The sequence below is a fragment of the Ambystoma mexicanum genome, chromosome 7q (genome assembly GCF_040938575.1).
Source record: "Ambystoma mexicanum isolate Mex_15411 chromosome 7q, UKY_AmexF1_1, whole genome shotgun sequence".
NCBI classification, from domain to species: Eukaryota; Metazoa; Chordata; class Amphibia; order Caudata; family Ambystomatidae; genus Ambystoma; species Ambystoma mexicanum.
The window spans coordinates 144139614-144157476 of NC_090941.1; the positions used below are offsets into that span (position 1 = coordinate 144139614).

The window sequence follows — 17863 nt, forward strand, 5'->3', positions numbered from 1 at the left end:
GCATGACTTTCATGTTATTGATTGCTATACATTGAATTTGAATGCTTTCTACTGTAATGCATAGGCCATTGTAACTGAGCCACACAACTACCACCCTGTGCTATTGATTGCAATGCCCAGCCTAATGTGATTTTGCACTGCCCATGAGTGCCATAACTAGCCCATTGTATTATTGAATACTAGTCCCAGCTTACTATGACTCTGTATTGCCTCTGAGTTTCACACCTAGCCTATTGCCTTTTTATACGAGTGACCTAGCCCACTGTGATTCTCCACTGCCCTCGAGTATATCATCTAGGCCATTGCGTTACGATACGACCTATGCTGTAATGATCAGCCCACTGATTTCTTTAGCCTGTGAGTCACTAACCAGTAAACCTGAGACCCCTTTGCATCCACCCCTTTCGACTGTACCAGCTCACATCGATGTTCTCAACAATGTATGCCACCCCCACTACTATCAGTGCTACTCTTCAGTTCAGTCTTCTTGCCACTCTCCTATCAGTTGCTTCAACAAACCAAGATAAGTCCCTGTGCTTAATTGCCAAAACGCTGAATAGAAGCCTCAGCAGCCTTGCCACCATGCCTACTCCCACAAATAATGCAAACGGGATCAAGTCTACTTTGTTCCTACCTCCCTTGATCTTCCCTGACCATATCATACCTACCCTATTCTTGCCAACTCTGAACCCTCTGACCTTCAGAACTACCCCACCTCCTTCAGATCTGACTACCCTTAACAACCTTCATGTTAACCTACCAGGTAACATGCCCATTAGACTAGAGCACTCCCAAATGTCTCAAGTATCCCCCCATTGACCAGCACAGAACTGCCCATGCCCTACAGCAAGCAGGAACATTAGACTTGGCACAAGATTAGGCAAAACGTATACTTTAGTCTGTTTCCATCTCTTAGGTGGGTCAGGTGCTAAACAGAGTGACTCACCCAAGAATCCCACTTCACAAACCGTTAAAGGTGCTTTAATTAATGCCAGATCTATGGTGGTTCAGCCGACAGACATTGCGGACCTGATCATAGCTGAAAACCTTGACTTCCTAGCATTAACGGAATCCTGGCTTCATGCAGCAGCTGGCCCTTCACTCCTAATTGCGGCACCAGACAATTACACTATCATAAGAGCGGACAGCGAAGATTCTAGAGACGGCGGCATTGCTAAGGCCAAATTAGACCTAAAAGTGTCTACCGCGCCAACATTCCCATCCTGTGAATTACTCACGGCCAAAATACCCATCTCCAACTCCTGTACCTTAACTGTTCACCTAATTTATAGACCTTCAGGGGCCATTGGCAACTTTGAGGAAGATATTATGACACTTCTATCGGATAACCCGAAAGCCTCCTCTCAAATATTACTGCTAGGAGATTTCAACTTAGGATTCAATGACCCTAACAACCACCAAGCAATAGCAGTAGCCAATACCCTTACTGAATACGGCCTTAACCAAAGAGTCACTAAGCCTACTCATGTCAAAGGCAGGACCTTCATTACAGTTTCACAGTTAGACTGGGTTGCTGATCTTATGTCAATTGCACCTCAATCATGGACAGATCACCATCTACTGTCCTTCACTCTCGCAGCTAAACTCCTAAGGCTCACCCAATAGCACCTCCACTTCCTACCAGGAACAAACGGAATATTACTGTGGATTCTATATTACCACATGTAATCCCTATCCTTAACTCATTGAAGGACACTGCTGATCCAGACACACTAGTAGATGTCTATAATTCAACGATGATTAAAGCCCTAGATTTCATTGCCCTGCTTAAAATGCGTAAAGGCAAACCTAGAGGTCATCTGAACTCATGGTCCACACCCCACTTAAAAGCCTTACGAGCGGAAAAAAGAAAACTGGAGGTCCTATGGAAACACTTCGCCTGTGCAGAGAATAAAACTAACCTACTGAATATCTCAGCGAAATATAAAGCAGAGATATTAACGACCAAACGTGAGACTTACAACAATAGAATAAATCAAGCCAGCTCTAGCACTAAAAAGCTCTTTATTATCCTTAGGTAAATGTAGACTCCCATCCCCCCATCTGATACCTGCCTAAAGGATTATCTCTGGTGTACCAACATCCAGAATGCGCTCACTAACAAAATTGCCACCCTCCAAAACAAAAGTGCTGACAAAAGATCAAACCTACCTAACATAGGCACCTCCCACAGATCTCAAGAGCTCCCTACTAAACCACATCAATGCTTCAAATTTTCCAAAGTCTCTATCCTGAGGTACAAAGAATCATTGCCTCCATCAAACCATCAAGATGCCAAGGAGATAGTTGCCCTGCTCAAATAATTAAAGATGCTGCCAGAGACCTGGCACCCTTCATATCAAAACTAATAAATGCCGGTTTCCTATCTAGGTTCTTAGGTGCGGTGCCAAAAAAGTCATGGGTCCTACCTCTCCTAAAAAAAACAATCCTTGGACCCTACTATCCCCACTAATTACAGGCCAATTACAACAGCGCCGTTCTTACGGAAGATACTAGACAGTGTTGCATACCTACAGATCCAGGAATACCTGGAAACCAATAATCTTTTAGGGACTCGACAATATAGCTTAGGCCCCAACATGGTTCCGAAACGGCGCTGATCGATCTAAAGACCCAGATCGATGAACTCCAAGATAAGGGGAAAACTGCATTGCTACTACTTTTGGACCTATCGGCCGCTTTTGATTTGGTCGACCACAAAGTGTTATGCAATCACCTTGCCACAGCAGCCCATTTTCCTCAGGAAGCAATGCACTGGATCCAATAATTTCTAAATAACAGGACCATGAGACTATTCTCCACCTCGGCGGCAGCCGACCCGATCCCAATAACATGCAGAGTTCCCCAAGGTTCCTGTGTGTCACTGACAATGTACAACATCTTTACGAAGCCCCTGTTTGAGGATCTTCTAGATCATCTGGGTGTCACCTACACTAATTACGCAGATGACACCCAAATCCTCCTACCTCTCACAGGAAACTATGACACCGATGTACTACGAGTAAATACAATGTATCTAATCATTCACGCATGGGTGGCCACCCATGGCCTCTGCCTGAATGACGATAAAACAGAGCTCCTGATTCTAGGTTTCCCAGCCAACCTGAATCAACCTGGTAATAATTATGCCTCCTTTAACATTGACGGGAAACATTAAAGTGGCAAAAGAGATGAAAACCTTAGGTTTTTACCTCGACTCAGCACTTAACCTACTCAAACAAGTCAACGCTACAGCCTCACCAAAAGCATATACTTGCTAGTTGATATGGGCCTACAAACCCCTACTCTCTAAAGAGAGCTGTCTTACCCTAACCAGAGCCCTCATCCTGTCAAAATTGGATTATTGCAACAGACTCTATTAACAGCATACGTGCTTGCACCTAAGTAAACTCCAATTTCTGCAAAATAATGCTCTGAGGACTGCTCCGAGTAAATCAAGGAGAGAACATATTTCTGAGGTAAGGAGACCGCATAAATGGCTATCCATTAAGGACAAGATCCAGCTCAAAACCATGTCTCTAACCTATAAATGTCTTCATCATGCAGCCCCACTATACATATCAGAAAAATGTGTGATAAGGTCTGCCAACTCTTCCTGCCTGGTAGTTCCCCGGCACAAACTAAATAAAACAGGGGGAGGGGGGGTAGTTTCCCAGTTATGGCGGCTCAGCTATGGAACACATTCCCACCCGCCCTAAACACTAACCAGTCTTTCCCTAACTTTAGGAGAAACTCCATAACATGGCTAAACGAGAAAACATAGTTCAGCAGTTGACATTGGGAGAAGAGGTATCCTGACCTAGTAATTCGTTTTCTCGGTGTTGTTCATGATGTACTCACTGAACTGTTCCTCCCTGTCTTCTTGTGTTGTAATTCGAATGCTCTGCCTGTAATTGTTTTATTTATTTATATAGCGCTCCAAACCCAGGGGTATCTGGGTGCATTACAAAAGTTACAGCATATCATCATCAACAAACAAAACCTTGCACACCTCCTTCCTTCTAAATTTGGAAGTTACACTGTACCAACCTTATAACGCTATTACCTGGCGGCACAACTCAGCCATTTTGCAGCGAAACTATCAGATGATGCTATGTCTGAATCACCACTGCTACAGCAGCTGGTGGCACCTGCCCATCTCAATGAGGTAATGTGGCTACTGCAGGGCTGCCTGGGCTCTACACCCAAACTGGTCAATCTGGGCAGGACGGTGTGGCATAGGAAGCTGAAACTACTGAAGATTGATTCTCCTTACTCACTTGAGGTCCCGTTAGTGGCAGATGCATGCAGGAACGGGGATGCGTTAGTGGCAGCACGACAATGGGAGGGCTGGGGTGTCCACTTGTTGGCAACATGTTTGATAACGGTAACTTTGAAGAGCTTGTTGCTATAACTGAGCAGACCGGGTTGCCCAGTGGGAAATTCTTGCGATATCTGAGAATAGAGGGGGTGGCTAAGTGAAAATTACATGGGTGGCCTGAAGAACCGGAAGAGACTCTGCTGCTGTCTTTAATATACACTCCGGAGGATGGCTGGCGCCCAGTGTCCAGATTGTATGGTAATTTAACTAATAGACCCAAACCTCAAAGCCCTAAATTGAAATCGTACTGGGAGACTGACCTCGTGGAGGATATTGGGGAGCGAGTGGGAACGCATACTCTGTTACCCCAAGGAGGTGTCTAGGAACCTGTGCCTCAAACTAATTCAACTGAATGTACTTCACCGCACCTACATGACACCCAGCAAAGTGGCCAAGTTCAACAGAGGCAAACAGTCGACATGTCCCTTGGTGCGGTGGCTTTGGGGCTGATTTGATTCATATGTTTTGGAGCTGCACAAAACACAGGGCTTCTACATGCCTGCTCAATTCAGCCCCAGAAGGGCCGGGGTTGTGCGATACACCTGGAACCCAAAGGAGTGTTTACTGGGGGGCATACCCGAGGAATAGCAAATATAAGCATGTTACCAAGTTTATAAACATGGCGTGCATCTTTGCTAAACGGTGCGTTGCCATGGCCTGGAAGTCAGCTAGGGGACCACAATATCTCTGTTGGTACAGGGACTTTGAGACCTTGTCTGAGCTGGAGACCAGGGTATGGTTTAGATCAACGCACAACTTGGATGCAACTCGAGGGGAGGCATATGAAGCTTGGAAAATGTTAATCTGGGACATGTTTCACCCCTCGGATGATAAACTACCATTAGCACACCGCCACAGAAAACGGTTATACTGTTTCCCCCTGAGCTTGCTGCTCCTTCCACCTCAGGAGTGCTCCAGTGCCCTTATGCTAAGTACGAACACAGGTTCCGCCCTGAGCAATCATATTTGGCCCTTGATGGTCCTCACACTCGAGCAGTACTATGGCCGGGACTTAAGACTAAGACCTAGTTCACATGCATGGAGAATTTGTTTTGTTGTTAAACTTGGTTATTTGTTAAGTGTGTTGGCGGTGGGCTTGACTGCAGGGTAAAACATGCTGGTAACTATTGCATAAAGGAACACCGGTCTGTACTTATGTCAGTAAAAAGTAGAAGGTCTGCATGCCACCAGCAATAACTAAAGTACCTCCTTAGAGAGGTCCCAGTCATTACACCTCATCCCCTCAAGAGCCACACATGTAGCTTGAGGGAATTTGGGGTTGGGTGGAGCACTCGACCCTCTGACTGGGTTAGGAGATCCAGACGCTGAGGTAACCGGTGAGGTGATCAGATCCAGGAGATCGGAGTACCACGTTCTCCTCACCCAATCTGGGGCGATCAAGAAAATGGTCGCTCGGGTTCTTAGGTGGTTTAAGGGATAATAGGAATCAGGGGGAAGGCGGAGAGGGAAGATCCAATCCACTAGAAACGCGTCCTCCAGTGCGCCATTCGCTGGGAATTCCCTTGAGCAAAACTGTACATTTCCTGTTCGACTCCGTGGTGAACAGATCCACTGCTGGGGTACCCTAGAGAGCAAAAACCTCCTAAGGACTTCCTGACACTTCCCACTCGTGTGAGACAAAGCTCTGCCTGCTCAGAGCATCCGCCAAGGTCTCTGCAGTTCATCTGGCGGGGGCAGAGATTTGGTTCTCTCGCAACCACAGCTGAATTGCCTCTGTACAGAGTGGGCGGGAGTCCCGAGAGACGGGGCAAAGGCCCTCAGGGCTAACCTGATGGACCGCAACTCAAGCCTGTTGTTATGCCACCTGGCTTCTGATGGAGACCAGAGACCGCTCACTTGCAATTCCTCGTAGTGGGTGCCCCAACCCTTCAGGGTTGCATTCGTGATCACTCGTGCCTGGGGCCAAGGAGGCCAGAAGGGTTCCCTGTGGAAAGATTGTTGTGCGTGTTCCACCAGCCGAGTTTGCGGACTACCCGGCTGGACACAAAGGCGATCTATGAGCGCTCCCAGGTATTAAGACCACTGGTCCCTCAGGAGCCATTGGAGGGATCTCAAGCGCAGCCTGGCCTCTGGCACTAGAAAAATACAGGAGGCCATGAGACCCAAGAGGCGGAGGAAGGACGCCGCTGGGAGAGTGGTGCGGTTCTGAAACAAATGCACCAACTGGACTTTGTTGCTGACTCTCTCTTCGGGAGGAAACACCTTCCCTACCCAGGTATCTAGGACTGCGCCGATGAACTGGAGCCACTGAACTGGTGTCAAATGGGACTTCTTCAAATTGAGGGAGAAGCCCATCCTGTGCAGTAGAAAGCAGGTGTCCTCTAGATGAGACAAAACATGCCCTACTGACTACCTCGGATCAGCCAGTCGTCCAGATATGGGAGTACGTGGACCCTGGATCTCTGGGTTGACCTCCGCGCCAATGGTCTTCGTGGCGGCTCACCTCAAAAGGGAAGCACTTTGAAATCATAGTGCTTGTCCCCTATGAGGCACCTTAAGAACTTCCTGTGCTTTTGATGCATCGGCACATGATAATAAGCGTCCTGTAGGCCTATTGACACTTGCCAGTCCTGAAGTTCGAGAGGGCTAAGAATCTCTCTCAGCGTCACCATCCTAAATTTCTTTTCTCAGGAACTTGTTCAAGCCCCTGAGGTCCAGGAAGGGATGGAAACCTCCTCCCTTCTTGGCCACCAGACCATACCGGGAATACCAACCCGACCTTCTCTGATCGGGGGGTACCTCTTCCATAGCAGCCTTCGACAACAGGGCTCACAGTTCTTCCTCGAGCTCCTGTCCCAGTTAGATTTAGGGAGGTGGAGGTCTATCTGGAGGCCTCTTCAGAAAAGGCGGACAATGCTGAATCAAATACAGGGCCCAGGCATCAGAAGTCATTTCCTGCCACTAGGGCCAATGCCTGTCCACCAACCAGTGAAGCGTGGGAGGGGAAAATCAAAGCGGCTTAGAGGGCGCAGGTGACCCTGCCGCTGTAGCTGCTTGCTGGCCTCTAGAGGCCCCTCTGCACCTTCCTGGATGCGAGGAGTGCCTCTGCCCTTGCCTGGCTTGCGGGAGCTGCGCCTTCCTGCCATAGGGCCCATAACGTCTATAGCCTTTGCCCCTGGAGGCGAAGCTGAAGGCAGGTTTGGCCGGCTGCGCTGCTAGACTATCAGAGTCTGCAGAAGCCTCCCCCTGTGTCTCCTCACCTGTGACCTCCGGTGTAAGAATTATGGTAGAGTCTCTGTCTCTCCTTCTTTCTTTTCTGCATACCTTAGGATTCTCTTCACTCCTCTCCGCCTTCTTTCCCTTCTTTCTTTCGTAGAGAAAAGGACGCTCTCCACCTGAGGCCACCTTGACAATGATTTGAGAAACGTCAGGCGGACCCAAGGGAGCTCGCCCCCAAATTCAGGGAAAAAGCCTGATGAGGCGCAAAAAACCCTGAGCGGAATCAGCATGCAAATGCAGGTCTTGCTTCAAAGGAAAGGTCCAAATCCTTAACTGGAGTATGCAGTGGGACCCAGGACAGCTACGGCGTAATGGCATAATGACTGTGGCTCCAGGAAGAGGCACCATCCAGAGAGCACGGAGTCCAATAGGTTCTGAAGGTAGGTTCCAACCAGGATGACAGGACAGCCACCTATGCAGGTAAGATATGGGTAACTCGAAAGGAGCGAGGGCTGACAAAAAAGGTGGACGATAGGAAAGGAAAGTAGAGTAAGGAAGACAGAATCAGAAGGCAAACCAGCAAGGTGCAAGATTGGAGGAAGTAAAGAAAAGGAGAACAGAAGGGAAATAGACACCTGAAAGCACGGAAAGAAGTAGGAAGGTAACGCTGGCGTGCGAAGCAGGCAATCAGCGAGAGGGGAAAGAGAGAAGGAGAAGCAAACACGGTACGCGGAAGGGCGCGACCGTAAGAAGGAAAAAATATTAGAATAAATGTTCTTGACCGGAACGGGGAAAAAACAAAATAGGCAAGAAAAGAAGTAGGGTTGGGCAAGAGGGCACAAAGAGTAGGGGCGGAGAAAAAACCGCATGGAGGAAGCACCGGGCGGTCCGACGCGGGCAGTTCGAAAGAGTTGCAGCGCGTCTGGTAAGGGGGCGTGTCAGCCTATGTAAACAAAGGCACGTTGAACACTAGTATGCAGCTGCTGATTCCGCGGTGGCCTAATGAAGCCGCCATTTATTCCATTTCTTCCACGGTTGAACCGTGACATAGACCCAAAGATTTAGCAGCCAACTTGGATTCCTTGAATTTCTCTAAGAATTTGCCTGTTTTCTGACTGAAAAGCATGTCACCTTCAAATGGCATGTCCAGCAGCCTGTTTTGAACATTTGGAGAGAAGCTAGATGTTTTTAGATATGCTTGGCGACTCATCACAACTGCTGAACCCATTGCTCTGATCCCCGATGTCAAGGAGCAGACCAGAAAAACCAGGACATATAGAGTGGCAGCCACAATGAGGGGCCCAAATCATAGCAGGTGCCATGTCTGTCCCTCCTGCAGGTGCACCAGGTGTTGGCAGTCCCCACAAGCCAACAGAAATCCCTAGATAAAGCCTAGTGGAGAAGGGACTACATTCCCCAGCAGCCCTAGCAGCTCCAGCACCACACCAGAGAAACAGGAACAGCCCACAGAGCCTGCAAACCTCCCGGGCAACACTCAAACCAACGCTCTGTCAAGCATGCATGTGTGCGCACTGAACGCTCAGAGCTTCATCGGCACGGACACGCCAGAGAGAAGCTCCTGCCAGGCAGACTTACCTGCATGGCCATTCCTCCGCCTGCAGCAGGCATAGCGGGCTTACAGATAAGTGCAGGGAGATCAGGTGCTTGACACAATCCTGGGTGCTTTTTCCTAACGGCTTGGCAAATGGAAAATCTAATCTCATGCAGTTGGGAAAGGGCGCGGGCACCGGGGGGAAGCTACAAACTCTGAGCCAATTAAAACGCATGACAAGTGCTGGGGGCTCGTGCCTCTTGTGTTGTGTATGCCTTTGAAGCATTGTAAACTAGCACAATTAGTGGAAGGCACCACAGATGTAAAACCCAACGGCCCAATGTTACGTAGACCGTAGATTACTGGGACAAGTTCCAGAACGCACAAACAGCTGAAGCTAAGTGTACACATTGCATATTAATTTAATGCCTTTATGTAAAATGTATTTCTTATGCTGTGCTTACTTGTAAGTGGTTTATTCAGTGTTGACAAGCTGTAGGGAACTCATGTTTAGGGTTTTGGTGCCCATTCATGTTTAAAGTTGTGTTTTAAAACGAAGGCTCGGTGTTGAAGTTTAATTCTAGTGTCTAGTCTTTGACCAGAACCTCTGACCAGAATTCCAGTGTTGAGGAGACCTCAGAGCGCACACCACAGTGAGTTGTGCTTTCACTGAGGTTACCTCCAATGCACACTGAGTAGCTAACCTCCATCTGAGAGAAGCTTGTATGTATGTCTGTCTGTGTGGGTGTGCTGTGAGTTCAGTGCGCCAGAGTGAGTCTGGTGTGCCAGAGTGAGCTACCACTACAGAAACAGCGGGAAAGAGACCCGCACAACAAGAGCCTAGGAGCATGTCTTTCCCCAACACACCTACCTATCCATAACCTCTCCCTAACCCTCTTTCCCGTGTACCTACTGCCCTCTACCTATCGAACCCGTGGAACCTAACCCTCTTTCCCCGTGGGGGTCGTGGTGGCCTGTGTTTTCACTGCTACTGGTGGCAAGACCGTCAAGGGGATGTAGGAGTTTGTGCTGCCTCTGTGCTGGACCAAGATTCGCCTTGACACCTGAACTTAATATTAGCATGGGTATAGGGCTGGTGTTGCAGTAACTCAAGGTCTGGGGAAGTATCTGGACCACTGGCGTCTTGTAGACCCTCAGCTAGGGCCAATAAATCGTCCTGGTCGTCGAAAAAAATCAACAATGCCGGCTCCCGTGTAAACTGGGTCATCGATGCGAATAAGGATTGCATCGAATCGAAGAAACCCGATCTCGACAGGAGCATAAATTAACCGTTGCCGACTGTCGGCACTGAGGGGTTAAGAATCGCTTTCAAAGCCGTTGATGGCGAAGGTTCTTTCGGTGCCGAGCGATGCTTGGATAACCGATGGGCGTCATGGGCCCCGAACTTACGGCCCACTGGCAACTTATGCCTGCTAGATGTGACGCCACATGGAGTTTTCTATGCCGACAGGGTTGACTGAGAGGCTGGCTTGGTGTCGGGAGCACCGGGCACAGCTTTTCCCACCAAAAGCTTGCTGGTCGGGGGCCGGAACGCCACCTACAGTAGCTTGTCTCTTAAACATTTCTAGCACTGAAGTTTTAAAATGTTCCCACTCTTTCCGAGTGGTCTGCCCTGCCGAAGGCTTACCTCGTTCTGACGACGAGCTGGACTTGCATCGATGACGGTGAGCACTGCTTCTTGTTCTGCGAGGAAGCGGAGGAATGGCTCCTGGAATGGGAACATTTCATGGTCTTCTTGCAATGTCATTCCTTCCCCCTTGTCGGGAGTGGGATCCTCATTCTCGGCCGCCGGAGACCGGACGAGCGACAGCACCAGAGACTTGGTGCATGGTCGGCCCAAGCCCAGTTTCCCAGTTCTCTCATGTAGGCATTTTGGCTGCAATTTTGCACACGACGCACAGGCCTCCATGTCGCGACTAATAAATAGACAACATAGACAGACGTTGTGGAGGTCGGTCATAGACATGTTGGCCTCGCAATCACAGCATTGCTTGAAGCCCGAAACCCTGTGAGATGACAAAAAGGACATTGAGTAAGTCGAATTGTGTTCCCGATGCAGCGGGCAAGAGTGCAGAAAAAAGGAACTGAAGCATGGGACGTAATCCATTGCTAGTCAGACCAGGGCTGAACAGAGACTTCCTCAGATGGCAGGAAGGTGAACTACGGGACTTGGGTCAGTTATAGAACGGAAGGATCATCCTCACCTTCGAGCAGTGCAAGACGACTTTTACCTTACCGGAATCTGAGAGATTCCATTATGCACAGCTTAGACACTGGGTGTCTCACCCCGAGACTAGGGGAAGAGTAAGTAAAGGTCAGAGGCCTTTTGAGAAGTTGTCTTTTAATCTTTCCCGTCATATGGTCTCCAAAATAAATAAGCTTTTGGTTACAGATACGGGAGAAGAGATGGAGGCATATATGGGTCACGTGATCCCCATCACATCATGGGAAATTAAATGGTGGAGGGCTTCTAAGGGCATCCAAATGCACCACCATATTAGAGAATGCTTAAAAAATTCTTTATTGTTGGTATCTCATGCCTGACCTTTTGCATGATATATATCCGCTTGTCTCCCCTCACTGCTGGAGGGTGTGTGCGGAGGTCAGATGCATGGCTCATATATGGTGGCATTGCTCCATCATTAAGCTCTTTTGGACTGCGGTTATTACGTTAATTCAACAAAATGTGACTATTCAGCTTCCCTAGTGGCCCCCTTGTGGTTTTGTTGGGAGACCTAAATCATCAAGAGGTTTTCACAATTGGGGGGCCCCCATTCAGCACTATCTACCCACATGCTTACAACAGCTAAGCTAACCATCGCTCAATATTGGAGAAATGACGGATGCTCCCTCGCTTAACATGCGGTGGGCAAAACTTTGGTCCATCTGCGCCATGGAGAAGATTACTGCCACCCTCTCAGATTCATGAATTAAATAAAGGCGTGTATAGGGTCCCTTTGTGACTTCAAATGACTATAGCCCACGGATCCCCCGCCATTGGAAATCATCTTCGTTACTGCAAATAACAGACATTATAGGTGGAAAGGATGGACACTATCCTGAGGTTTTGTTTTATGCTTTTCTGTGGTTGAGCGCTGGACCCTGGTACGTAGCCGCTTTGGACAGCTACAGATGATTCGGATGTCCTCTTTATGTGTTAGGCTTTATTTCTTTTCTCCCTTGTCCCTTTAATTGTGGATGCAACAGAAATTATTATATGCATGTTGCCGTTTTTTCTGCCATACCTCTTCCTAATTGTTATTTGTTTGTTTGATTTGACTTCTTGCTTTTGCTTTTTCCTACTTGACATTTTTACAGTATATTGAATTGTTCAGTATATCAACACCCTATGGCAAAATGACTGCAAATGAGAAAATGGAGTAGCAAAAATGCAATTTATTCATTTGAACATTTTATTTGTCACAACCCAATGTATTAAATTAAAATGAATTGTGGTGATGTGTTGCACGTAAGCAAAGTGGACAGGAACTAGAATGTACCATTACATAGAAATTAGCAATACAAAAAAATACTATGAGACAAAAGAACATTGTTGTACAAACCAATAAACCTTAGGTTTAATCCACATGACCCTGTGCAAACAAGAAGCATACCAGTAAGGACAAGTAAAAGAGGCACCCATCTTTACTTGACTCTTCAACGACTCCTTCATGGACAGTCTAATTTCACAGTGATCAGTGGAAACCTGTCCTGGTGGATGTTAACTGATTCAGTGCTGGTTTGATAAAGTGGACAAATTCATATCTTCTTTAATGGTTAACCGATTTGGTCCACTTATTCTTTAGTGATCCTTGATAATGGATTTCTTTAACTAGCTTTATGAACACATGATAAAAAAGCATAACTTAACATTTTAAATCATATTCCCTTTTAAACATCATACATAAGAGAGCGCCCACAAATTCCTTTAGGAACGACCAGAGGAACAAATAAAAAAGTCTTTCAGTTAAACCAGAGTACTGTCCATAACGTGTGTACCTGTGGACCCAGTGCACTGCACATAGATCTCATAGTAATATTACAAAAGATTCAGACAAAAATTAAAAACACGGTCCTTATTTCAATGTGCATTTATCCATTCAGTGTTGCTGCAAGATTTTCAGATAGTGTTGAAAGTTCAGTTGTGCAAATCATTAAGGCTCAGGCAAGTTCTTTGTGTGCTAGAGTTCATCACGCTTCAAATCTGCAACAAATAAGAGAAAGGCTTCCATTAATAGAAGGTAAGTGTAGTGTAGTGGATATGGATGGCTGTTTGCCAGCAAAGTACAATAAGATAATAAAGGGAATAGAGCACATGTTACCAGTAGTCTGGTAGCGTTCCATAAATGCTTCAAACCTCCAGACTCGCTGGAAAAGAGCGACTAATCAGAACTGCCTACGCTGTGGACAGGGAGAAGGTACAATCATTCATATCCTATGGGAATTCCCCCAGGTCCATACCTTCCGGCAGTCATGCTGCAATAAGCTATCAGAAGTACTAGGAGTGGAAGCACCAATGGACCATAAATTACTGCTGTTGGGTATCTTGGGGGATGAGAATTTTGGGCAACATGAGAAACTTTTTCTATCTACTACAATAGGCCTGATCAAACGTAACGTTGCAAGGAAGTGGGGGGTTGTGGACCGCCCCAGCTTTGCACAATGGTCTCTGATATAGATACGTGTGCATTTATGGAAATCCGTATTTATAATGCTCGGGGATGTCCGGAGAAAGCCGCAAAGATCTGGCACAAATGGGAAAAGGGGGACGGATGAACTACAAAGGTTTAATTAATTATGTAAATTGAGAGTCATACGAGGCCTGGGCATACATCTTTGGTACTGCTCTCTAATATCTGTGGGACTGTGTTATCACAGCAAATGTAACTAAACAAATTAATGATGGCAAATTGATGGAATGTTATAACATTTTATTTAGTTTTGAAACACATGCCATACAATCAATCAATATTTTTTTTAAAAACGTTCTGACTAAATGCCTCATCACAAAAGGAAAAATACAGGCACAAAAATAGAAAAAAGTTCACAGCGATGGGTCTTTGGGGGGGAGGGGTGACAATAACAAAAAAAAGAGAGGATTTAAAATATCTGGTATAAGGGCAATCAAAAATATCAGCATAGCCAGATTATCACAAGGTTCCACTATCTTTAACCCCCGTTAAAAAAAAATCAAAATGCTAAATTAAAACCACAAACAAAACACACATAGTTTGTTAGGGGGTGACCAGTTATTACTAGCACAAACTTTGCAGTAGTGGTGGACACAGATGCATACTCATATCCTCGGAAAGAATACAAGAATAGAGGTGATCCTGGACACTAAGAAATCGAGGAGGTGTTAAGTAGGTACAAACCAGGCAGGACACAGACATTGCGGTCGGTGCAAGTCCAGTTTATTAAGTAAGAGGTAAGCATACAACCCCTAGCCAGGGAAGCAGCCACCACCTCCCTTTCATGGAATCTCTGCAGTCATAATAATACACTCCATATCAGAACCTGATGATGTGAACACCTGACAACAGTAACTATAATAACAAGGTTACAACAATAACGGGGGGCGTGGCTACATGGCTACGTGAACAGATGTGCTCCGGAGGAGCTCCCACTGATCCGCCACTGATCCTCGCAGAAAAAGAGGGATTCTGCAAAACAAGCAACATCGAAGCTCACCCATGAATACATGAATGCCTGGCGTGTGCATCGAGCGCTGGAGCGGACTGAATAGAGGAAGACCTGAGGAGCAATGGCCATCCGTAGCAGCTGGGGACTCGGGGCATGAAGATGGCCAAGATGGCGGCCGGAGACAAAGGAACAGTCACTGGCCATAAGACTACGGCCGCCCGTGGAAGCGGGTAGTGCAGCTGCCGCACCCGTCGGACCTGTGAAAACAAGAATAGACCCGGGCTTGCCCGCACACATGGATCAGGCTGGAGACGGCCCGTTGTGTTGAGGGGAGACATAGAGAACCCCTCCTTGCAGCGCCGGGGCGCCCCGAGGGAGAGAGTGTGCCCCTTGCAGCCGCAGAAAGCTGAGCAGAGGACAACCGGCGCTGTGCGCCCAGCGCTGCGGGCGTGAGCCTGAGGGGCGAGGACACCTGCAGACCGCCGCTGGGCGAGTTGCAGAATAGGGGGAGTGCCGGCCCCCACAGAGACACGGGCTGCCAGGCATACGAAGCTGGAGCCGGCGTGGAGCGGCCGCGGCGGGGTCCGAGTGCGGCTGCCCTGGAGAGCGCTTCGGTTGGCGCTGCTAAAGTCGGGCGCACCGGAGCGCCTGAGGCGGAGGCCCCCAGTGGACTAGCGGAGACATCCCCGGCCCCAGAAAGCATGCGTGGGCACACCCATGGCAGCAGTGCAGCTGCATGTGGTAACGTGAAGGGTAGAGCAATACGGGCTGCCGGGTATACGAAGCTGGAGCCGGCGTGGTGCGGCCACGGCGAAATCCGGGAGCGGCTGCCTTGGAGAGCACTTCGGTTGGCGCTGCTGAAGTCGGGCGCACCGGAGCGCCTGAGGCGGAGGCCCCCAGTCCCCCAAGGGCTGCAGACCTAGTCGGACGGACTAGCAGAGACATCCCCAGCCCCGGAAAGTGTGCGTGGGCACACCCCTGGCAGCAGAGCAGCTGCATGTGGCAACATAAATGGCAGAATAGGGGGGGTCAATTCGCCTGGGCCAGGAAATAATAGCTGTGATACCGTGGCTGGGGAGGCTTACATGGAGACAGAGCCCCGGCGCCGAGGACAGGGTAAAAGACAGATCGCAGTGCTGCCTGGACAGAGCCCAGACATTGGAGGACCCTGGCATCCACTTAATGAGGCTGAATAAAACGGCCCACTTTGTGACATATGGAACACCCCGATGGGCAAATAGGGAGTAGCTAGTGCCTCAGCGAAAACAGGCACTGAGATCGCCTTGCGAACCAGTTTGCCGGGAGGCCCAGCTGGGCCCCAGCGCAGAAGTGAACGGACCCGGCGGCCCTGCCCGTCCTCCGGTGCCCAGAAGAAACACAATGGAGACTCGCGGATAAGACTGTACGAGACCTGGTACGTGGGAGGACACAGCCCATTCCAGGGAAGCAAAGGGCAGCTGGTACATACTCTGGGCACGGCTGTGGGGGGCCCTGCATACAGTGCATACGGCGGCAGCAGCAGGCTGTGAAGCACCACACGGTGTGCAGGACTGGTCTCAGGTGGGTCAATAGCTCCCAACAAAGAGCAGACACCACACAGTCTGCAGCAGAGAAGGAGGATAAAGAATATAACCCGGGGACGGCGAGCTGAACTGGAGAGGCACCAAGGTGAAGCCTAAGCACTCAAGACAACGAGCGGAGAGATAAGCGCACATCCGGATCGCGGAGGGTGACTAGTGACCACGCAGACATTGGTGTGGGGGGAAGCACGACAGGCTTCTGCCCAGTCGACATAGCAGGATGTCCTCCAAGGTGGTAAGGCCCAGGATCAAGCAGCCCACGATGGAGGCCTATGCCAAGTCACCCCCGAGCACGGAGGGGGGCAAAAGTAAGGAGACCCCTGCGGCAGAGGCGGAAACACCCGGTACGATCCAGGAGGTGTTAGCAGCGATTGCTGATTTAAAAGTGGCCTGGGAGACGAAACTGGGCCTGGCTATGAAAGAGCTGCAGGAGGGCCTGGACCTCAAGATCGGAGCAGTCCAAGAAGAGGGGAAACTGCTGAGGCAGGATGTGCGGACGATCGCAGAGCACACTGGGGCCTTGGAGAAGGAAATGACCCCGACCACGGAGGCGTGCGCCGCACATGCAAAGGAGCTCCATGCCCTTGGGCAACGGGTGGGCAATCTGGAGGACAGAGCAGAGCAAGCAGAGGGTCGTGCCAGGCGGAATAACATCCGTATAGTGGGTCTGCCGGAAGGAACGGAAGGGTCAAACCCCACAGAATATGTGGAAACCTTGCTCCTACAGGAGATAATGGGCAGGGTGCTGACCCAGGGGTTCGCGGTTGAAAGAGCGCACAGGGCCCTGACAAGGAGACCAGCCCCAGGAGCCCCTCCGCGGCCGATGATCGCTAAGATCCTAAACTATCGGGATCGGGAGAAGATTCTCAAATTTTTCCGGAAGGGAGGAACGATTGAGAGGGAGTCAGCAAAGATCACGGCATACCCGGACTACACGCTGCTCGTACAGCAAAGCAGAATGAACTTTGGGTCGGTAAAAAGAAGGCTGAGGGAAGCAGGCCTCCGCTACATGTTGCTTTATCCAGCCAAGTTGAAGGTGTTTTACAAGAACAGATCCCTCTTCTTCGAGACGCCATCAGAGGCGATGGACTGGCTGGATATGCAGGGCCGGCCTCAGGAACCGGATGCCCAAATGGAAGCTGAGGAAGATAAGTAGCATGTTGCTGTGGCGCCCAGGGTGTCATAGCTAAGACATTGGGACTTGAATATAGAGTTGCACTGTGCTTGTGGGGAGTGAGTCATAGCACTAGCTGGTTGGATCCGTTGGATGCACCTTTCCTAAAACATATAACAGGGAGCTCCTGGGAGACACCTCTTGACCTCAATATTTGTATATTTAGTTAGGTCACTGTTAGATCGGTGACGCCCCGCGGGGTCCTAGTCCTCGGATACGAGACAGGACCAGACGCGGGTGGGCCTGAGATCCAGGGATGGAGCTGGGCATTTGTTGGGGTAGGGCAGGGTGGGGGGTGGGGTTGGGTTGTGTTCTGTGGTGTGTAGTTGGGG

At 49.0% G+C, this 17863-nt stretch overlaps 1 protein-coding gene across 2 annotated transcripts in view; it reads right to left on the reverse strand.

The window, feature by feature from the left end:
* Window positions 1-12515: 12515 nt before the first annotated feature.
* UGGT2 (UDP-glucose glycoprotein glucosyltransferase 2) overlaps window positions 12516-17863 on the reverse strand; it is a 1923861-nt gene continuing 1918513 nt past the window's right edge. For both annotated transcript variants that reach the window (XM_069639785.1, XM_069639786.1), the window contains one exon: window positions 12516-13338. In XM_069639785.1, the coding sequence (XP_069495886.1) occupies window positions 13316-13338 (23 nt within the window). In that variant the 3' untranslated portion in view covers window positions 12516-13315. The remainder of the gene's footprint in view (window positions 13339-17863) is intronic.